The following is a 20,382-nucleotide window of genomic DNA, read 5'->3' as shown; positions in this document are numbered from 1 at the left end:
CTCTAATTGCAGAATACATCCCAAGACTGTTTTCATTAACACACCCTCTTAAACCAATGTTACTCTGAAGCTGAATTGCTAAAACCTTACAAATACTGTGTTCACGTTACTTGCTTTGCACCCCCGGTACTAATGTCAGTCTGAATGAAGCCTAACTAGATGCGCTAAACAGAAGAGCTTATAGAAACATCTGTTCTTACGGTTAGCATTGTTAAACCATGTTGATATATTTTTACTTATTTACCAGCAGTTTCAGCCGTTTGGTGTTGCCTTACAACATTTGAAAACATTTTTCAAACCATTTTAACCATAACTGAAATATCCTGCTGTTCATTTAACCAAAATAATTTCAGCTCACCCAAACAACTAAAACACCACCTTTGACTCCTGGAATCTACTCATGCGGATAATTTTGGTTTTATTTGACCGACAGAGTTTTCTTTCTTCACTTTATTAATAAACAAAGTATGACTGCTAGCTGATTACAGGTGCAGTTGAGTACAGAGGCTGTGAAACATCTTTGGCATCAGTGCCCATCTCAGTGTGTATCTGAGGCGCAGAGTAGACAACTTTATCGGCATGACCACGGGGGGCGCTGCTGGGTGAGGCGGCGGCACCGAGTGTAGACGAGTTCACTCCAGTCATCTTCAGTCTGGAGGAAAACAAAGAGCTCAAGGTTTATAACTTATTGACTGTTTTAGTCTTAATAGCAACTTAAAGCTTTTATTTTAGTTTGCAATTAAATTACATGTTCTTTTTTTTGATGGTGCTTGAAAGTCTTTCTGCATAAATATGAAACATGATCAGATTTTCACATAAGTCCTAAAACTAGATAAAGGGATCCAATTAACCAAATGAACAAATTAACAAAAACAACAAAACTTATGAATTTATTTATTGAAAATTATCCAATCTTACATATTTGTCTGAGGTAAAAGTATGTGAAATCTTGTTCTCAGTAACTAGCGTGACCCCCTTTTGCAGCAATAAATTCAACTAAACATTTCCGTTAGCTGTTGTTTTAGACAATCTGCCTGACAGTCGGCTGGTGGAGTCCAAACTCTTCAGAAATGGTTCTGTAACCCTTTCCAGCAACTCTTGTTTTAAGATGCTCAGAAATCTTTTTTGCTCGAGCCATGACACACTTCCACAAACCTGTGTTGTGAAGCTCAGACTTTCATAGAGAAAACCCAGATTTCTCTTCTTAAAATAAGGCAAGGCCTCCCAGACTCACCAGGTAGTACTAAATATCATAAATATCCTGGTTCTGGATCTGAATGTTGTGTTTTCCAGGCCTGGAGAAGTTATAGAAAATGATAAAAGCCAAAAAGCTCTTGAAATATTGATACTTTTCCTGATTATCTCAGTCCCAGGTAATTACTGTAGAAAGCCACAACACCGGGGCTATAGATGTGTTGTATTTTATAAGCTTATTATATTTCCCTTCATGTAAAATTTTAATCTAAAAGGTAATAACTAAAGTTGTCAAATGAATGTAGTATAATATTTCTCCTCCAAAAATGTAGCAGAGTAGTATTAAGTACAAGTAATTCAAAATTGTACATGAGTTCAGAACTTGAGTAAATGTATTTAGTTACCACTGGTGTTTAGTGTGTGTGTGTGTGTGACAGTGTGGCTGCACTCAGAGCAGGAGGGTGCTGCCGATTGAAGCAGAGCAGAGTTAGCAGGTAGTGAATGTTCTCTTAAAGCAACAGCTTGTCAGTAAAAAAATGCTACAGCATCTCAAGACCCAAGCCAAGTCCCTGTGTCTTGCTTGTCAACTGCTGAGTAAAGTGAAGATTAACACTGAAGTTACTGTAGCTACAACTTCGACCCTGAGGAGAAAACAAAGTCTCCCCTGTGCTTCCTGACCATGATGTGGATGCTGATGCAGGAATGGTTAACACTACTGTTTTCTGACCACAAAGCTAAAATGCTGCCGCAGTTTTTTTTTTTTACTTTGTTCAGAGGACGGGATGCTGTGGCAGCGGCGAAGCTGTAGTCATCTGAGGTTTTGACTCCATTTGGCTTGTAAATTGCGACAGTGTAAATTGAAGAGATTTCCACAGGAGGAGATCTGCTCTGTCTGCCGTCCTCTCTGGTCTCCTCGTACACTCGTTTGGCCTGCAGTAGAAGAAGAAGAGGAGGGGTTTGGTTTGTATTAATATCAGCTAATTTCACAAAAACTAACAATGCTCAGATGTCACAAATTCACTCAAACTCACCTGTGTGACATTAGCATGCTCTATTTCCACAGGATGTTCTGAAAAACATGCAGTTCAGAAGATTAAACTGTTAAAATATCTGTCAAAGAGACACTTAAGTCATTCCTGTTTGAGCATCTAAAGAAAGATGAACTTACTACAAATTAGACTGATGAGTTGAAAAAAAACAACAAAAAAGTAGTAATTTTCAAACATAAAGACACAGTCATCGCTTTGTTCTGTGTCTTTCCTGTTGTATGATTCTGATGTTTGAGTTGAATGTAATGAATGAATGAATGAAAAGGAGATTGAAAACTGAAAACTGTATATTGTGTTTGTTTTTCAGTTATTTGCTCCTTTAAGCCACTTGTCCATAACTAACAGTAGCTAGAAAGATAACTTTTATAGTTAGCTAAAGCTTGCTAACCCAAACTTTAAAAGTGTGTTCAGCAGAAATATGAATCAAATTTACTCCTGGCTTTATCTATGTGAATTTGGCAGTTGGACAGTTTGTGGTAAATGAACACACAAACTGTCCAACTTAGACAATAACCAACATGGACTGCTCCAAACTTATCAGGAACTCAAAATCTATTTTTCTTTTGTCTCTGTTCACTCACAAAGTCCAACAGTTTCAGGAAATGTGCATTTTCACTCAGAGTTTTTACTCAAGTTGTAAATGTAAGTCCCACAGATTTGTCTGTTTACGTGCATCTTATAAAGTTAGTATTTAACTTTGTGATTAATCTGTGTGATAGTTTTAAACACTTGAACTGTGACAACATTTAATGTAAAATGAAACCAGCAGTGATGACATGTAATATAACTTTCCCCTGTAGATTAATATCATGTTGTCATATCTCTGTGTCATCACAGAAGTCTGGAGAATATCTTGGTGAAAACAGACAAAACAAGATTCAGAAATGTTGAAGCTGCCATAAGATGAAATATTTTTAACACCTGCTGACAGAAGAGGTACAAGAGTTGGTTTATGGTGTCGTTAAAGTCCACCTGAGCATAATTTGGTCAGTTTTGTCTCTGCCTGGATCAATATGCATTCATTTACCTAGTTGTCACCTTGTAAATAAACTCTACCTTTGAAAAGTTTGTCTTGAAACAATACACTAAGCTGACCAGCTGAGTACAAACTGCATATAGTTTATGAGAATATTTGTTTTACATGTGAAAGCTTGTCTGTTAGAAATAGTTTCAAATGTTTACCTTTGGGTTTAGAGGCTCTTTTCTTGCAGTACATCAGCACAGCCACAGGGAACAGGAGCAGCATGACGACCAGAGTCAGACCCACGTACAGCAGCACACCTGTTGTAGTTTGAACAGTAGAACAGGTTTATGGTCTACACTGACACTTGTTGTTCAGTTTTACATTGTATATGCAGTAACAGTAAAAAGTTTAGACATGCCTCCTCATTCAAGGGTTTTTATTTATTTCTGTTATTTTCTACATTGTAGAACAATACTGGAAACATCAAAACTATGAAATAACACATATGGAATTATGTAGTAAACAAAGAAAGTGTAAAAAAGTTTAGATTCCTCAAAACCAGAGCTTTACTACTGACATTATAACAACACTGAAATAAAAAAAAGTAACATGCAAATAAACAAATTCATGTACTTGCACATGTAACATTAAACTTAGTCACAGAAATCTTTCTGATTGTCTGGCAGGTGTTGGTTAAAGAGTATGTACACCCTCAACTTCTGCCTGGCTGCTTCATGCCAGAATATTTAAAAATGTGATGTAGAGAGTGAAGTGGAGGCTTGGCAATGTGGTACGTGCAGGGGGACAAGAGACTGATTTACACACTGACCATCACACCGGCCTAGACATACTAGGCTGGTTTAGCAGCTTTGGAGGGTTTTGTTTTTGCACACAGTGTGTACTGCTGGAAAAAATCATCTGTAACTCATCTAGGAGAGTCCTCTGTCTCTGTGAGTAAAAGTAAAGTTCCAAAGGTAAATGTACCTGAACCTCCAGCTGGTGTCTCAGTTTGCTCCTCTTCAGACTGGTTGGTGGTTTCAGCACAAAATGAAGTTGTGGAGCTTCTTCTGAAACTCTGTGTTGTTGTTGGTGTGGAGGCTGATTGAATTGATGTTAAAGAAGGTCTGAGAGTCAAGTTAGGTTTTGAAGTGGATGGAGCTGTTAACAACAAAAAGAAACAAGAACACTGATACAAAAGAAATCCTGATGAGAGAAATAAATGCTCCTTTAGCTGATCAGCTGCTTAAAAACTGATGGCGACATTTAAATGAAATAGTCAGTTTATTATTTTTATTCCTGAAAACACTGATGCAGTAAATGGACACTTACTGTATCGATCATCCCAGTGATTTGCTAGACCAAATATCAGGTTATTAAAATATCAACTGCAGTCAGAAAAATGTGAAAACTTTCCTCTGACCAAATCCCGGATTATGCTGGGGGCCTCCAACCTCTAAAACCCACCCTCCAAACCCTCACCAACTGTGGCCTCTTCCTGGCTTTCCTTTTTCTTTTTTTGAAAATCAAATAAATTAGTGTGCTGAAATACAAACCAATCAATGCAGTTACTTTATTTGCAAATAAGAAAAAAATATGATTGGTTTGCTGGCTGTGTCTGTATCATGATGATGACGATGAGTCAGGTCAGGTTAGATGGTGACTGTGGGAATTGAGCTGACAGCGTGTGAAACATCTTCAAATACTTCAAACATCATGGACAACAAACGTTGGAGCAGCAACGAGAAGGACAAAAAAGAAAAGGATATCAAAGACATTGAACTTTGGAAAAACATACCATCCATCTCCACTGTTTTCAAAAGTAGGCTTGCTAGAAAAGAGCCTGGAGAGGACAATGCTAACAGCAAAGAGGAGGAGCAGCAGCTAGTTCAGCTGAGCATAAGCATGAAATTGAGACAGAAGGCAGAGAACCACAGCCCTGCGATAGCAGGGCCACCTGTCCAACTGCTCCACCTTCATCTCCACCTGAGCCCGACACTGATGCGGATGGCAGAGACCTGGTGGCGGGTGGGTTACCAATTTAGAAGCCCCACAATTTATCTTTTACTTTTTACCTATTTCAACCATACTTTTAGCTAACTATGTCAACCATTCAGGCGCCATAATGAAGTGACTGAGGGGACTGTTAAAAATTGTGCGGGGGTATTTTTTCATAAGATAAAATCAATTGATTTAACCACATGGCTAAATGACAACAACACAGGGGCATGTGATATATAGCGTCTTGCTCTGTCAGAACAGTGATAGCAGGGTGCTGGGGAGCGTGGTGAGAGAAAAACCTCTCGCCTCTCACTGCACACGCACGTCAAGTTCATCCCAGCGCCCAGCGTTCATCCCTAAGGCTACTGTTTCAAAATCAAAGAATACATTTATTAATCTGACAACTCACAAAATAAGGTCTGTCTGTCTGTTTATATCCTGTTTAAGCCTTAAAAACTGAGAAAATCCATAGACATAGGTCGGCCATTTTATGGTATAGTATTTTATTTACTTGATATGTTTTTCTATATTCGTGTCCTTAAATCTGTGTTGCATGGCTTGTGTGTTAAGTGTAAATTACCATTTTACTAACCCATAACTGCATCTTTAATATTTTTATCAAGATCAACATAATGATTATTGTATTTGACCTATATGTACTGTTTATTGCTGATTCACATGTCTGCATGTATCAAAAGATGGTTGTGGTCAGTATTGCTGGCTGTGTTTTGTTGCTTCATGTTGCTTGTGTATGCCCTTGAGTTACACACTGCATGCTAATGTGTTGATATTGTTGCTGTTGGCCCGGGAACGTATTGCTGCAGTCATGTGTTGTAAATCCTGTATGATAGAAGATATCTACAGGTGTTCATAGGCTGTAGCCTGTTAGTGTAAATCCTGTATAAGATACAGGTGTTTCCAACAGATAGTAGCCTACGCTGAAAACCTATCATTCAAAACCTGGATTGCACATGTGTGGAGCGGTGGGGGGGCCTCCAGGATTTTGTGCCCAGGGGCCTCTGCATTCTTAATCTGTGCCTGCTCTGACCTCCAGAAACATGAAGAAACATTTTCATGACTTTCAGTAGAAACTCACCATCTTTGACAATGATCTGAAACTCCATGTATGGATCAAACCAGAAAGGTATGTCCAAACCACACCTGTAATGTCCGGAGTCAGATTTGGTCAGCTGTGTGATGGTCACATACAGACGACTTCCTGCACGTGTGTTTTTATATTCCATGATGTATCTGCCTCTTTGAGCTCTGTTATTATTCATTTTAAGAATGTATTCTTCACATTCGTCCTCATACAGTACAGTACAGAAGTACTTCCTGTCTCCAGTCCTGGTAAAGGGACATTCAACTGTGATATTTTGTCCTTCAGTTCCTGTAAAACTGTGGATTTCTGCATTGATGAGACCAATGTTTCCATCCTGCAGTGCTGTTGAAAAAAAAAATCAATAGTTTATAATTCACATTTACACTGATCCACAGAGTCACACTGGGAGCTGCCCAGTTCAACCAGTCTGTGATTTAACTTGATTTAGTGTCTGTCAGGAAGGACTCGATGGATGCAGCATAAATTCTCACATTTTTCCAATGATTTGATTTGATTCCATTTGAATGTTTTAAATTACATCTTTGTCCTCATTAATTTGTTTTCTTTTAGCTACTGTCTTTTATTACTCCGGATTCTTTTTATGAAGTTTTGTGTTTCTTTTACATTTTGTCTTGATGCTTCTTATGTTTTATGTGAAGCACTTTGAATTGTCTTGTTGTTGAAATGTGCTATACAAATAAACTTGCCTTGCCTGTATAATCACTTTCCTTCTATTTCAGTAAAAAAGGACTGATCTACATAAGAACATAATAAGTTTCACCTACAGAACAGAGACAAAGTAAACAAACTGCTGTAGCTACAAGTCATGGACAGACAGTGTGTCGCTAACAAGGATTTTGAAGAACAATAATGAAACAAGCATCTAACAGTCTGAAGTGATATTTTCAGCTGTGTTAACATGTTGTTCAATGTGCTGCAGTTGAGCAGCTAATTACCTATCTATCCTGCTAACTCACTTTTCTCCAGTGAATGTTTGTTTGGTGGCTCATTCAACAAGCTAAGGTGCAAAACAAGACGTGTCTTCATGCTTGTAAGTTAGATAAGGAGACTTTATGTGGGTTGTTGCTTAAGTCTGTGGCTCAGCAGTTGACTGCTGTTAATTGCATGTCAAATGTTCACGTTAATGGAAACTTTAAAGAATCACAAACTATCATATGATGTCAAAATTAAAGAAGTACAAAGAACCACATAGAATATAAATTGGTAAATTATTTTTTGTATAACAACCAGGGTTTTTCCACATGACAAAACAGTTGTATTCACACACTGTGTTATTGAAATGACATCGATTTACTTCGGCTGCTACTCATATGTTTCTCTGGTTTTGTAAGAATATTTTTTTGCAGAATGTACCAGGAAGGTAGTTTGTAATGCAGTTAAGCTAAAACAGTCAGGCTGAAGCAACAGAACACACATTTTATTATGAGTATGTTAAATAAAATACAACAAAAAGGAACTGAATTGTGTTTTGTATAAAACACAGTTAGAACAAAAGTTGATTTTAGATAAATGTGAACATTTCTTAAAAAGGATGATTTCTGGGTGTGTCCTGGTAGCTCACTGACCAAGACACATGCTACATAACCACAACGTCCACGGTTTGATTCTGGCAGCACTTTGTCACCTCCTAGTCTCTCTCTCTCTCCCCCTTGTTTCCTGTCTACTCTCTACTGTTGCTGTAATAAACTCTTACAATGACAGACTGTCAACTGAACTGAACAAAACTCATTTACATGCAAAAATAAAATAAAGTCAGTTACTGAAAATTCTCAGTGAGTAAACCCTTCAATGTAACTGATTAAAGGATAATTTTGAGGAAGTAACAAGTACTGTTAACGACTTACATTTTAAAGTGACTCTGGTCATCATGTTTAATCACAGAAACATGAGAAACTGCTAATTTGTCACCCACCAACTCTAAATAAATAAAGAATATAACGTAATAAAGAGAAACAGAAATAGAAAGTGAATGTACTCACTGAGGAAGAAGAAGCAGATCAAAGTGTGACAAACTTTCATGTTGAGGCTCTGATGGTTTAATTCAGCCTCTCTTCCTTCTTCACTGGCAAACCAGGAACTTCTCACTTCTTTAAATGATGGAGTCCCTCCCCCAAACACACACACACACACACACACACACACACACACACACACACACACACACACACACACACACACACACACACACACACAGCTCTGCTCTCCTCACCATCAGTTTCTCTTTCTACTGCAGATCTGAGTTGACCTGCAAATACATGCAAGATTTTAGAGCTGCAATGATTAGTGCAACTCTTTTCATAATCAAATAATCATTTTAGTCATTTTGTTCAGCAGAAATGACAAATGTGCTGGTTGCAGCTTCTCAAATGTGCGAATTTGATGCTTTTCATTGTCATACATGATGGTAAACTCAATTTCTTTGGATTTTGGACTGTTGATCGGTCATTTTAATATATCACCATGGGATATTTTCTGACATTTTATAGACAAAATGAGAGAATAATCAGCGGATCAACTGTTAATGAAATTAATCTTTAGTTGCAGCCCTACAAGGTTTAGGGAAAGCAGCACTCTCATAACTCTGATGCAGTTTGCAGAAACATTGATCCTTCACTTGTTATGACTGTGCTGCTTTCTCATATCTTTTTATGTCTACATGTGAGTCAGCACCTCACAAGAACAGGTACACAGTAGTCGTTCAATTTCACATAAAGTCATTTGGCTTCCAGAGATTCAAACACTTCTCTACTGAAGAAGAGTGTTTGGAGCTTATTAACATAACAATCATCATTATTGATGATCCATGACACTGATTTGTGTCATTATGTTAGAAGTTTGGTGAAGCAAGTCAAATCAAATTTATTTACAGAGAACATTCAAAAATGTTGATGACCAAAGTGCTTTACAGAGAAATTTAAGATACAGTTAATTAAAAGCAAAATAAATAGATAAATAACTAACAGACCAAATTAAAACAATTTTATCACTATATTAAAGATGAAGGGGAAACAAAGGCGTTTGTATAAAGGTGGGTCTTTGGCAAGGATTTAAAAGTGGTGATTGTTGGGGGAAGATCTGACAGTGAAGATCAAACTGTTCAGGGAAAAAGTTGCGTCACCTTTGGATCTTGACTGAGAACGTGGAGTAACTGATCAGAGGGTCTGAGGGCTCTATCAGAAATGTAGGCTGGTGCCAAACCATTCATAGCTTTAAAGGGGACATATTATGCACATTTCTAGGTCTATGTTTATATTCTGGCTCAACTGTAATATCTTTGCATGATTTACAATTCAAGAAACTCCTTATTTATCTTATACCGGCTCTTTATGCAGCCCCTCAGTTCATCCTCTGTCTGAAACAGGCCATTTTGTCTCCTCTCTCTTTAAGATCCCCCTCCTGATGAGCCCAGTAGAAAATGTTGCAAACAAAAAGTTCAGTGCAGGTTAAAGCTCTCGCTTTTGACTTACAGGATGCATTTCTACATACATTAACTTCTAGTTTTGAAATTTTAACCATGTTTAAGACAGATATCTGACATCATAACAGTATATAAATAACAGAAAACCACAAAAAGCACAATATGTTCCCTTTAAAAATAATAAAGAATCTTAAAATCTATTCTATTTTTCACTGGTAACCAGTGGAGGGAGGCCAGAATCGGGGAGATGTGGTCTCTCTTGGTACCAGTGAGGAGTCTCACTGCTGCATTTTGAACCAGCTGCAGGTGAGACTGAGAAGACTGACCGACTTCCAAATAACAGGAGTTGCATAAGTTGAGACCCGAGATAAACAAAGCATGTAAAACGTTCTCCAGATGTCCAAGAGAATGAAAATGTTTGAGGAGCATTTAAATAACATCTCTTACTGCAGAATACACCCCAAGACTGTTTCCAGTAACATCTTCTTAAAACAATGTTACTCTAAAGCTGAATTGGTAGAGTGGGATGTCCACTAATCGGAAGATTGGTGGTTCGATTCCTGGCTCCTCCAGTCCGCATATCAATGTGTCCTTGGGCAAGATACTTAACCCTAAATTGCCCCTGATAGCTGTGTCATCAGTGTGTGAATGGATAGACTTCCTCTGATGGTCAGGTTGGGACCTTGCATGGCTATTGCTCTATCTGTGTGGACAAGTGCATGATCAGTGAGCAATGATAACAGGTTTGGTTTAGATTCAGCAAGTGTTTCAGACATCGCCCTCATGTGGCCAAATTAGATCATTACATCATGAAAACCAAACAAAACCTTTACTTTGATGAACTTTAAAGAAACAAAACTGCAATCATTTAAAACTGATAAAAGTTTAGCTCTTGTGTTATGTAGCAGGATGCTATCAGGCTCAGTGTGACTGTCAGCTCTGCCTATGATAGAACACCATATTATTGCTTAATTCAAGATTTGATTTGCTTCATCAAAATCAAGACTCCAGCAATGCACAATCAGTTTCACCAAACACATCCTGTTTCAATACACAAAGGAATAATCCCTATTCTTCACTAATATCAATTTTTATTCTATGATTGTATTTTGTTTCTTATAAAACAAACACAGTAGAACAAGAGTTGATTGTAGATACATTTGAATTTTTTTCACATTTCCAAATATAAAAGAAACCAAACAGAAACAAACTGGATGGAACAAAACATACTTGCTGCTAATGCCGTACTCCACTATCTCCACGCGCACGTACACGTACGCACATGCACACACCTCCACAACATCTAACTACAACAAGGATCACAATGGAAACAAGTCCTGTGACTTTTTTGTGTTATCCTTGATGCTCTTTTATTTGTTCATGTACATGGTGTTGCAACCATGTAATCTGTCCTTTAAAGTGAATTGTCAAATAAATAAACTAAACTAAAAACTGCATGAAAATATGAAATTTTGTTGGTTGCACCTCAGTTTTATCTAAGTCAGCTGAAAGAAATGGTGAATAAACCCTTAAATGCTGATTAAGAGGTTATATTGAGGGAGTAACAAGTACTGGTAATGACCTACTCTGATAATTGTATTTAACCACAGAAACTTTTGGAAAAACTCACCAACTCTAAATAAATAAAGAGAAATAGACAGTGAACATACTCACTGAGGAAGAAGAAGCAGATCAAAGCGTGGCAGACTTTCATGTTGAGGCTCCGATGGTTTAATTCGGCCTCTTTTCTTCACTGGCAAACCAGAAACTTCTCACTCCTGTAAATGATGGACTCCCTCCTCCAAACAAACAAACACACAGCTCTGCTCTCCTTCTTCACCATCAGTCTCTCTTTCCACTGCATGGTCCGAGTCTATCTGCCATGCAAGGTTTTAGAGCTGCAATGATTCAAACTACAATAAAGTTGTAGAAGAGAAGGGGGACTGCACTAGAAGCTTTAAAAACAAATAATTTTAAAATCTATTTATGTTTCACTTGTCACCAGTAGAGGGAGGCCAGTATCAGGGAGATGCTGTCTCTCTTCTTGGTAGTCAGTGAGGAGTCTCGCTGCTGCATTTTGAACCAGCTGCAGGTGAGACCAAGAAGACTTACTGACTCCTACATAACGGCAGTTGCAGTCTGACCAGCACTTAAATAGCATCTCTAATTGCAGAATTTATCCCAAGACTGTTTTTTAAAAAAAAATTATTGTTACACATTGGGAGTTAAACCTTACAAACACTGTGTTCACGTTACTTGCTTTGCACCCCCGGTACCAATGACAGTTTGAACGCAGCCTAACTAGATGCAATAAACAGAAGAGCTTATATTAACATCTGTTCTTACAGTTAGCATTGTTAAACCATGTTGATATATTTTTACTTATTTACCAGCAGTTTCTGTTGTTTGGTGTTGCCTTACAACATTTGAAAACATTTGAAAACCATTTTAACTGAAATATCCTGCTGTTCATTTAACCAAAATAATTTCAGTTCACCCAAACAACTAAAACACCACCTTTGACTCCTGGAATCTACTCATGCAGACAGTTTTATTATTATTTATTGGACAAAGTCTTCAGACCTGACATATCAGTTTTCTTTCTTAACTTTATTAATAACCAAGTATAACTGCTAGCTGATTATAGGTGCAGAAGGGGGTCAGTAAGAAGAATTACGATGAACTGGAAGCAAAGAAATCACACATCACTGCAAACTCGCATTGTTAGCAAACATTATGGAAGTAAGCAATCTACAAAAATTGTTTTGTTTGTATCTGTTTTTCAATACATACAAAAGAGGGATCCCAGGAGCTACAGTAATGATCTTCTTCATAGACGTGTATCCACATCTAAAGACTGAACTTCCTGTTTCACCACATTGACAAAAATAATTTATCTTAAAACAAATAACTTACTTCAATATAATTTAATAATAGTATTTTATAATACTTTAATACTTAAACCAAACTATTTAAGATAGGCTTAGCTAAAAACAGAAGTAGCAAAAGTGACTCTTAACCTGAAGCAAACTGTTATTATGAATGACTTCTTATAAGATGTCACTGAGAGAAAAAACTTTTTCTATGTGAGTGATACTCATCCAAACCACCGTCTGTTCACCTGTTGGCCACTGAGGGAGTAAACAGGGTGTCAGCAGCATTTATGCTACTGCTGAAAGAAATTAACAGTTGAGTACAAAGACTGTGAAACATCTTTGGCATCAGTTCGTGTTTCAGTGTGTATGCGAGGTGCAGAGTAGATAACATTATCAGCATGACCACGGGGGGCGCTGCTGTGTGAGGAGGCAGCACCGCTGGAAAGATCTACCTGAGTGTAGACGAGTTCACTTGAGTTGTCTTCAGTCTGGAAGAAAACAAAGAGCTCAAGGTTTATAACTTATTGACTGTTTTAGTTAAATTTGCATTTAAACCTGTTTCTATTTTAACCTTGCTCTATTTTTCACAATCATCTGTTATGCACATATATGTCTTTATATTTGTATGTGTAGACATTTGTCTTGTGAAGCACTTTGGTGTAAAACCTGTTTGCTTTTTAAAGTGCTATAAACTTGAAACTTTACTTGAGTAAAAGTACCACAATATAAAAATACTCCATTACAAGTAAAGGTCCTGCATGAAAAATCCTACTTCAGTAAAAGTACAAAAGTTAAAGTACTGCAGTAAAAGTAGTGGTTTTGTCCCTCTGACTGATATATTATTATATATGACATCATTAGATTATTAATATTGAAGCATCAGTGTTAGAGCAGCATGTTACTGTTGTAGCTGCTGGATGTGGAGCTAGTTTACACTACTTTATATACAGTTAGCTAGTTCGGTCCAGTGGTTCCCAACCTAGGGGTCGTGCCCTCCAAAGGGTCACCAGATAAATCTGAGGGGTCGTGAGATGATTAATGGGAGAGGAAAGAAGAAAAAACTGATACACAAAAAGTTCTGATACACAAATCTGTTTGGAATTTTTTTGTAATCTTTGATTTTTGCTGAAATATTGGATCATTTGAACATTTATTGAAATGAAAGAATGTGAGAAGTTTAGAGGGAAAAATCACCATTTGGTGGAGCTGTTAACAACTCATAGACATGTGAAATGTGACCCCGACTACACACTGCTTTTTGTAAGACATCAGAAATTAAAAAGGTTGGAAACCACTGGTTTCATCTTTAACAATGTGTTGTATTTTAAAAGCTTGTTATATTATCCATTGTGTCAGATCTTCATCTGAAAAGTAACTAAAGCTGTTAAATAAATGTAGTGGAGAAGCTGCCGATTGAAGCAGAGCAGAGTTAGCAGGTAGTGAATGTTCTCTTAAAGCTACAGTTTTTCAGTAAAAAAATGCTACAGCATCTCAAGACCCAAGCCAAGTCCCTGTGTCTTGCTTGTCAACTGCTGAGTAAAGTGAAGACTAACATTGAAGTTACTGTAACTACAACTTCGACCCTGGAGAAGAAAACAAAGTCTCCCCTGTTCCTCCCGACCATGATGTGGATGCTGATGCAGGAATGGTTAACACTACTGTTTTCTAACAACAAAGCTAAAATGCTGCCATAGTTTTTTCTTACTTTGTTCAGAGGATGGGATGCTGTGGCAGTGATGAAGCTGTAGTCATCTGAGGTCTCGACTCCACTTGGTTTGGTGAATTTGGCAGAGTAAGTTGAAGAGATTTCCACAGGAGGAGATCTGCTCTGTCTGCCGTCCTCTCCGATCTCCTCGTACACTCGGTTGGCCTGCAGCAGAAGAAGAAGAGGAGGGGTTTGGTTTGTGTTAATATCAGCTGGTTTCACAAACACTAACAATGCTCAGATGTCACAAATTCACTCAAACTCACCTCTGTGACATTAGCATGTTCTGTTTCCACAGGATGTTCTGAAGAACAAGATTAAGATTCAAGATTAAGTAAACTGTTAAAACATCTGTCAAAGAGACACTTTAGTCCTTTCTGACCAAAATGTTCCAGGAACTACTGTTGCCCATTCCTGTTTGAGCATCTGAAGAACTCTGATGACAAGTTTAAAAACAACAGTAGTAATATTCACACATAAAGACACAGTCATTGCTTTGTTCTGTGTCTTTCCTGTTGTATGACTCTGATGTTTGAGTTGAATGTAATGAATGAATGAAAAGGAGATTGAAAACTGAAAACTGTATATTGTGTTTGTTTTTCAGTTATTTGCTCCTTTAAGCCACTAGTCCATAACTAACAGTGCTAGAAAGATAGCTTTTATAGTTAGCTAGAGCTTGCTAACCCAAACTTTAAAAGTGTGTTCAGCAGAAATGTGAAGCAAATTTGCTTCTGGCTTTATTTATGTGAATTTGGCAGTTGGACAGTTTGTGGTAAATGAACACACAAACTGTCCAACTTAGACAGTAACCAACATGGACTGTTCCAAACTTATCAGGAACTCAAAATCTATGTTCCTTTTGTCTCTGTTCACTCACAAAGTCCAACAGTTTCAGGAAATGTGCATTTTCACTCAGAGTTTTTACTCAAGTTGTAAAATGTAAGTCCAACAGATTTGTCTGTTTACCTGCATCTTATAAAGTTAGTATTTAACTTTGTGATTAATCTGTGTGATAGTTTTAAATAGTTGAACTGTGACAACAAACCAGCAGTGATGACATGTAATATAACTTTCCCCTGTAGATTAGTATCATGTGGTCATATCTCTGTGTCATCACAGAAGTCTGGAGAATATCTTGGTGAAAACAGACAAAACAAGATTCAGAAATGTTGAAGCTGCCATAAGATTAAATGTTTTTTAACACCTGCTGACAGAAGAGGTACAAGAGTTGGTTTATGGTGTCGTTAAAGTCCACCTGAGCATAATTTGGTCAGTTTTAAACTCTTGTGAAGGCACACTGTGTTTCTGCCTGGATCATTATACATTCATTTACCTAGTTGTTACCTAGTAAATAAACTGTACCTTTGAAAAGTTTGTCTTGAAACAATACACTGAAAATGGACCAGCTGAGTACAAATTGCACATAGTTTGTGAGAATATTTGTTTCACATGTGAAAGCTTGTTTGTTAGAAATAGTTTCAGATGTTCACCTTTGGGTTTAGAGGCTCTTTTCTTGCAGAATATCAGCACAGCCACGGAGAACAGGAGCAGCATGACGACCAGAGTCAGACCCACGTACAGCAGCACACCTGGTGTAGTTTGAACAGTAGAACAGGTTTATGGTCTACACCGATGCTTGTTGTTCAGTTTTACATTGCATATAAAATACCAGTCAAAAGTTTGGACACGCCTTCTCATTCAAGAGTTTTTATTTATTATTTTCTACATTGTAGAACAATACTGGAAACATCAAAACTATGAAATAACACATATGGAATTATGTAGTAAACAAAGAAAGTGTAAAAAGTTTAGATTCCTCAAAAAAAGCCACCTTTTTTGTTTGCTACATAATTCAATGTGTGTTATTTCAGTATTGTACAATGTAGAAAATAGTAAAAAAAAGAAAGAAAAAAACCTTGAATGAGTAGGTACTTTTGACTTGTACTGTTGTATCTGGCAACATGCATAAATGGACTCTGAACTAATAGCAACACCTGCAGTATTACCAACTGAGTTTTACTACTGACATTATAACAACACTGAAATAAAAAAAAGAAACATGCAAATAAACAAATTCATGTACTTGCACATATTACATTGTACCTAGTCACAGAAAATCTTTCTGATTGTCTGGCAGGTGTTGGTTAAAGAGTATGTACACCCTCAACTTCTGTCTGGCTGCTTCATGACAGAATATTTAAAAATGTGATGCAGAGAGTGAAGTGGAGGCTTGGCAATGTGGTACGTGCAGGGGGACAAGAGACAGATTTACACACTGACCATCACACCGGCCTAGACATGCTGGAAACTCACGAGGTTTAGCAGCTTTGGAGAGTTTTGTTTTTGCACACAATGTGCGTACTGATGGAAAAAATCATCTGTAACTCATCTAGGAGAGTCCTCTGTCTCTGAGAGTAAAAGTAAAGTTCCAAAGGTAAATGTACCTGAACCTCCAGCTGGTGTCTCAGTTTGCTGCTCTTCAGACTGGTTGGTGGTTTCAGTGGAGCTTCTTCTGAAACTCTGTGTTGTTGTTGGTGTGGAGGCTGATTGGACTGATGTTGAAGAAGGTCTGAGAGTTAAGTTTGTTTTTGAAGTGGATGGAGCTGTGAACAACAAAAAAGAAACAAGAACACAGTGATACAAAAGAAATCCTGATGAGAGAAATAAAATCCTCCTTTAGTTGATCAGCTGCTTAAAAACTGATGGCGACATTGAAATGAAATAGTCAGTTTATTATTTTTATTACTAAAAACACTAATGCAGTAAATGGACACTTACTGTATCAATCTATCCAGTGTTTTGTTAGACCAAATATCAGGTTATTAAAATATCAGCTACATTCAGAAAAATGTGAAAACTTTCCTCTGACCTCCAGAAACATGAAGAAACATTTTCATGACTTTCAGTAGAAACTCACCATCTATGACGTTGATCTGAAACTCCATGTATTGATCAGGCCAGAAATATTTCTCCAAACCACACCAGTAACGTCCAGAGTCAGATTTGGTCAGCTGTGTGATGGTCACATCCAGACGACTTCCTGCAGATGTGTTTTTATATTCCATGATGTATCTGCCACTTTGAGCTCTGACATTATACATTTCAACAAGAATGTCTTTCTCCTTACATCCGTCCTTACAGAAGTACTTCCTTTCTTCAGTGTTGGTATAGGGACATTCAACTGTGATATTTTGTCCTTCAGTTCCTGTAGAAATGGGGATTTCTGCATTGATGAGACCAATGTTTCCATCCTGCAGTGCTGTTGAAAAAAAAATCAATAGTCAATAATTCACATTTACACTGATCCACAGAGTCACACTGGGAGCTGCCCAGTTCAACCAGTCTGTGATTTTACTTGATTTGATGTCTGTCAGGAAGGACTCGATGGATGCAACAAAAATTGTCATATTTCCAGTGATTTGATTTGATTCCATTTGAATGTTTTAAATTACATCCTTGTCCTCATTAATTTGTTTTCTTTTAACTACTGTCTTTTATTACTCCGGTTTCTTTTTATGAAGTTTTGTGTTTCTTTAACATTTTGTCTTGATGCTTTTTATGTTTTATATAAAGCACTTTGAATTGTCTTGTTGTTGAAATGTACTATACAAATAAACTTGCCTTGCCTGTATAATCACTTTCCTTCTATTTCAGTAAAAAAGGACTGATCTACATAAGAACATAATAAGTTTCACCTACAGAACACAGACAAAGTAAACAAACTGCTGTAACTACAAGTCATGGACAGACAGTGTGTCGCTAACATGGATTTTGAAGAACAATAATGAAACCAGCATCTAACAGTCTGAAGTGATATTTTCAGCTGTGTTAACATGCTGTTTAATGTGCTGCAGTTCAGCAGCTAATTACCTATCTATCCTACTAACTCACTTTTCTCCAGTGAATGTTTGTTTGGTGGCTCGTTCAACAAGCTAAGGTGCAAAACAAGACGTGTCTTCATGCTTGTAAGTTAGATAAGAAGGAGACTTAATGTGGGTTGTTGCTTGAGTCTGTGGCTCAGCAGTTGACTGCTGTTAATTGCATGTCAAATGTTTGCGTTAATAGAAACTTTAAAGAATCACAAACTATCATATGATGTCATAATTAAAGAAGTACAAAGAACCACATAGAATATAAATTGGTAAATTATTTTTTGTATAACAACCAGGGTTTTTCCACATGACAAAACAGTTGTATTCACACACTTGATTATTTCATTTATTGAAATGAAATTGATTTGGCTGCTACTCATATGTTTCTCTGGTTCTTTAAGAAGTAATATTTTTTTGCAGAATGTACCAGGAAGGTAGTTTGTAATGCAGTTAAGCTAAAACAATCAGGCTGAAGCAACAGAGCACACATTTTGTTAGGAGTGTGTTCAACACACAGTTCGAACAAGAGTTGATTTTAGATAAATGTGAACATTTCTTAAAAAGAATAATTTCTGGGTGTGTCCTGGTAGCTCACTGACTAAGACGCATGCTACATAACCACAATGTCCGCGGTTTGATTCTGGCAGCTCCTTGTCACCTCCTAGTCTCTCTCTCTCCCCCTTGTTTCCTGTCTACTCTCTACTGTTGCTGTAATAAACTTTTACAATGACAGACTGTCAACTGACCTGAATAAAACCTGATTACATGCAAAAATAGAAAAAAGTCAGTTACTGAAAATTCTCAGTGAGTAAACCCTTCAATGTTACTGATTAAAGGATTATTTTTTTGTAACAAGTACTGGTAACGACTTACATTTTAAAGTGACTCTGATCATCATGTTTAACCACAGAAACATGAGAAACTGCTAATTCATCACTCACGAACTCTAAATAAATAAAGAATATAACGTAATAAAGAGAAACACAGAAATAGTAAGTGAATGTACTCACTGAGGAAGAAGAAGCAGATCAAAGTGTGACAAACTTTCATGTTGAGGCTCTGATAGCTTAATTCAGCCTCTCTTCCTTCTTCACTTCTCTAAATGATGGAGTCCCTCCTCCACACGCACGCACGCACACACACACACACACACACACACACACACACACACACACACACACACACACACACCTCTACTCTACTCCCCTCACCATCAGTTTCTCTTTCTACTGCAGGTCTGAGTTAATCTGCATATACATGCAAGATTTTAGAGCTGTAATGATTAGTGCAACTATCTTCATCATAAAATAATCATTTTAGTCATTTTGTTCAGCAGAAATGACAAATGTGCTGGTTGCAGCTTCTAAAATGTGAGGATTTGATGCTTTTCAGTGTCATACATGACAGTAAACTCAATTTCTTCAGAGTTTGGACTGTTGATCGGACAAAACGAGACATTTTAATATATCACCACAGTATATTTTCTGGTATTTTATGGACAAAATGAGAAAATAATTAGCATATTGTAATGAAGTTAATTTTTAGTTGCAGCCCTACAAGGTTTAATATTTAAAAAAATGGGAAAGCAGCACACTCATAACTCTTTATATGTCTACATGTGAGTCAGCACCTCATAAGAACAAGTACACAAGAGTTGTTCAATTTCACATAAAGTCATTTGGCTTCCAGAGATTCAAACACTTCTCTACTAAAAGAAGAGTGTTTGGAGCTTATTAACATAATGATCATTATAGATGATCAACTACACTGAGAACGTTGAGTAACTGATCAGAGGGTCTGAGGGCTCTATCAGAAATGTAGGCTGGTGCCAAACCATTCATAGCTTTAAAGGGGACATATTATGTACATTTCTAGGTCTATATTTATATTCTGGCTCAACTGTAATATCTTTGCATGATTTACAATTCAAGAAACTCCTTATTTATCTTATGCTGGCTCTTTATGCAGCCTCTCAGTTCAGCCTGTGTCTGAAACAGGCCATTTTGTCTCCTATCTCTTTAAGATCCCCCTCCTGATGAGCCCAGTAGAAAACGTCGCAAACAAAGAGTTCAGAGCAGGTTGAAGCATTTCTACATATATTAACTTCAAGTTTTGAAACTTTAACCATGTTTAAGATAGATATCCAACATCATAACAGTATATAAACAACAGAAAACCACAAA

At 37.2% G+C, this 20,382-nt stretch overlaps 3 protein-coding genes across 6 annotated transcripts in view; 1 reads left to right on the top strand and 2 right to left on the bottom strand.

The window, feature by feature from the left end:
* The window catches only part of LOC122982006 (CDK5 and ABL1 enzyme substrate 2-like), a 49,799-nt gene that overhangs the window by 26,442 nt on the left and 2,975 nt on the right, over nt 1-20,382 (top strand). Inside the window, exon 1 of one of the 2 annotated variants that reach the window (XM_044350938.1) lies at nt 4,768-5,232. The exons of the other annotated variant lie outside the window; for it this stretch is intronic. Coding sequence (XP_044206873.1) covers nt 4,861-5,232 — 372 coding nt within the window. The 5' untranslated portion in view covers nt 4,768-4,860. Of the gene's footprint in view, nt 1-4,767; nt 5,233-20,382 lie in introns of those variants that run through there. 2 annotated transcript variants of the gene reach the window in all.
* LOC122982003 (hepatitis A virus cellular receptor 1 homolog) lies at nt 441-19,262 on the bottom strand. Of its 3 annotated transcripts, XM_044350932.1 has the most exons (8): nt 11,525-11,575; nt 8,308-8,415; nt 6,302-6,649; nt 4,192-4,365; nt 3,426-3,524; nt 2,226-2,263; nt 1,960-2,124; nt 441-652 (listed from the first exon to the last, which is right to left on the bottom strand). In XM_044350932.1, exons 2-8 carry the CDS (start codon nt 8,345-8,347, stop codon nt 572-574), a joined length of 945 nt encoding a protein of 314 aa, XP_044206867.1. In that variant the 5' UTR covers nt 8,348-8,415; nt 11,525-11,575; the 3' UTR covers nt 441-571. The 3 variants fall into 3 exon arrangements, with proteins under 3 accessions (XP_044206867.1, XP_044206866.1, XP_044206865.1); XM_044350931.1 differs by lacking the exons at nt 6,302-6,649; nt 8,308-8,415; nt 11,525-11,575 and adding exons at nt 17,245-17,586; nt 19,210-19,262; XM_044350930.1 differs by lacking the exon at nt 8,308-8,415 and having other exon boundaries at nt 11,421-11,687.
* LOC122982002 overlaps nt 12,521-20,382 on the bottom strand; it is a 22,028-nt gene continuing 14,166 nt past the window's right edge. The window contains exons 4-7 of the mRNA XM_044350928.1: nt 15,818-15,916; nt 14,594-14,631; nt 14,328-14,492; nt 12,521-13,110 (exon numbers count right to left, since the gene is read on the bottom strand). Of these exons, the coding sequence (XP_044206863.1) occupies nt 12,913-13,110; nt 14,328-14,492; nt 14,594-14,631; nt 15,818-15,916 (500 nt within the window). The 3' untranslated portion in view covers nt 12,521-12,912. The remainder of the gene's footprint in view (nt 13,111-14,327; nt 14,493-14,593; nt 14,632-15,817; nt 15,917-20,382) is intronic.

The sequence above is a fragment of the Thunnus albacares genome, chromosome 5 (assembly GCF_914725855.1).
Source record: "Thunnus albacares chromosome 5, fThuAlb1.1, whole genome shotgun sequence".
In the NCBI taxonomy this organism is placed as follows: domain Eukaryota; kingdom Metazoa; phylum Chordata; class Actinopteri; order Scombriformes; family Scombridae; genus Thunnus; species Thunnus albacares.
This window is presented reverse-complemented; position numbering and strand designations above follow the sequence as displayed.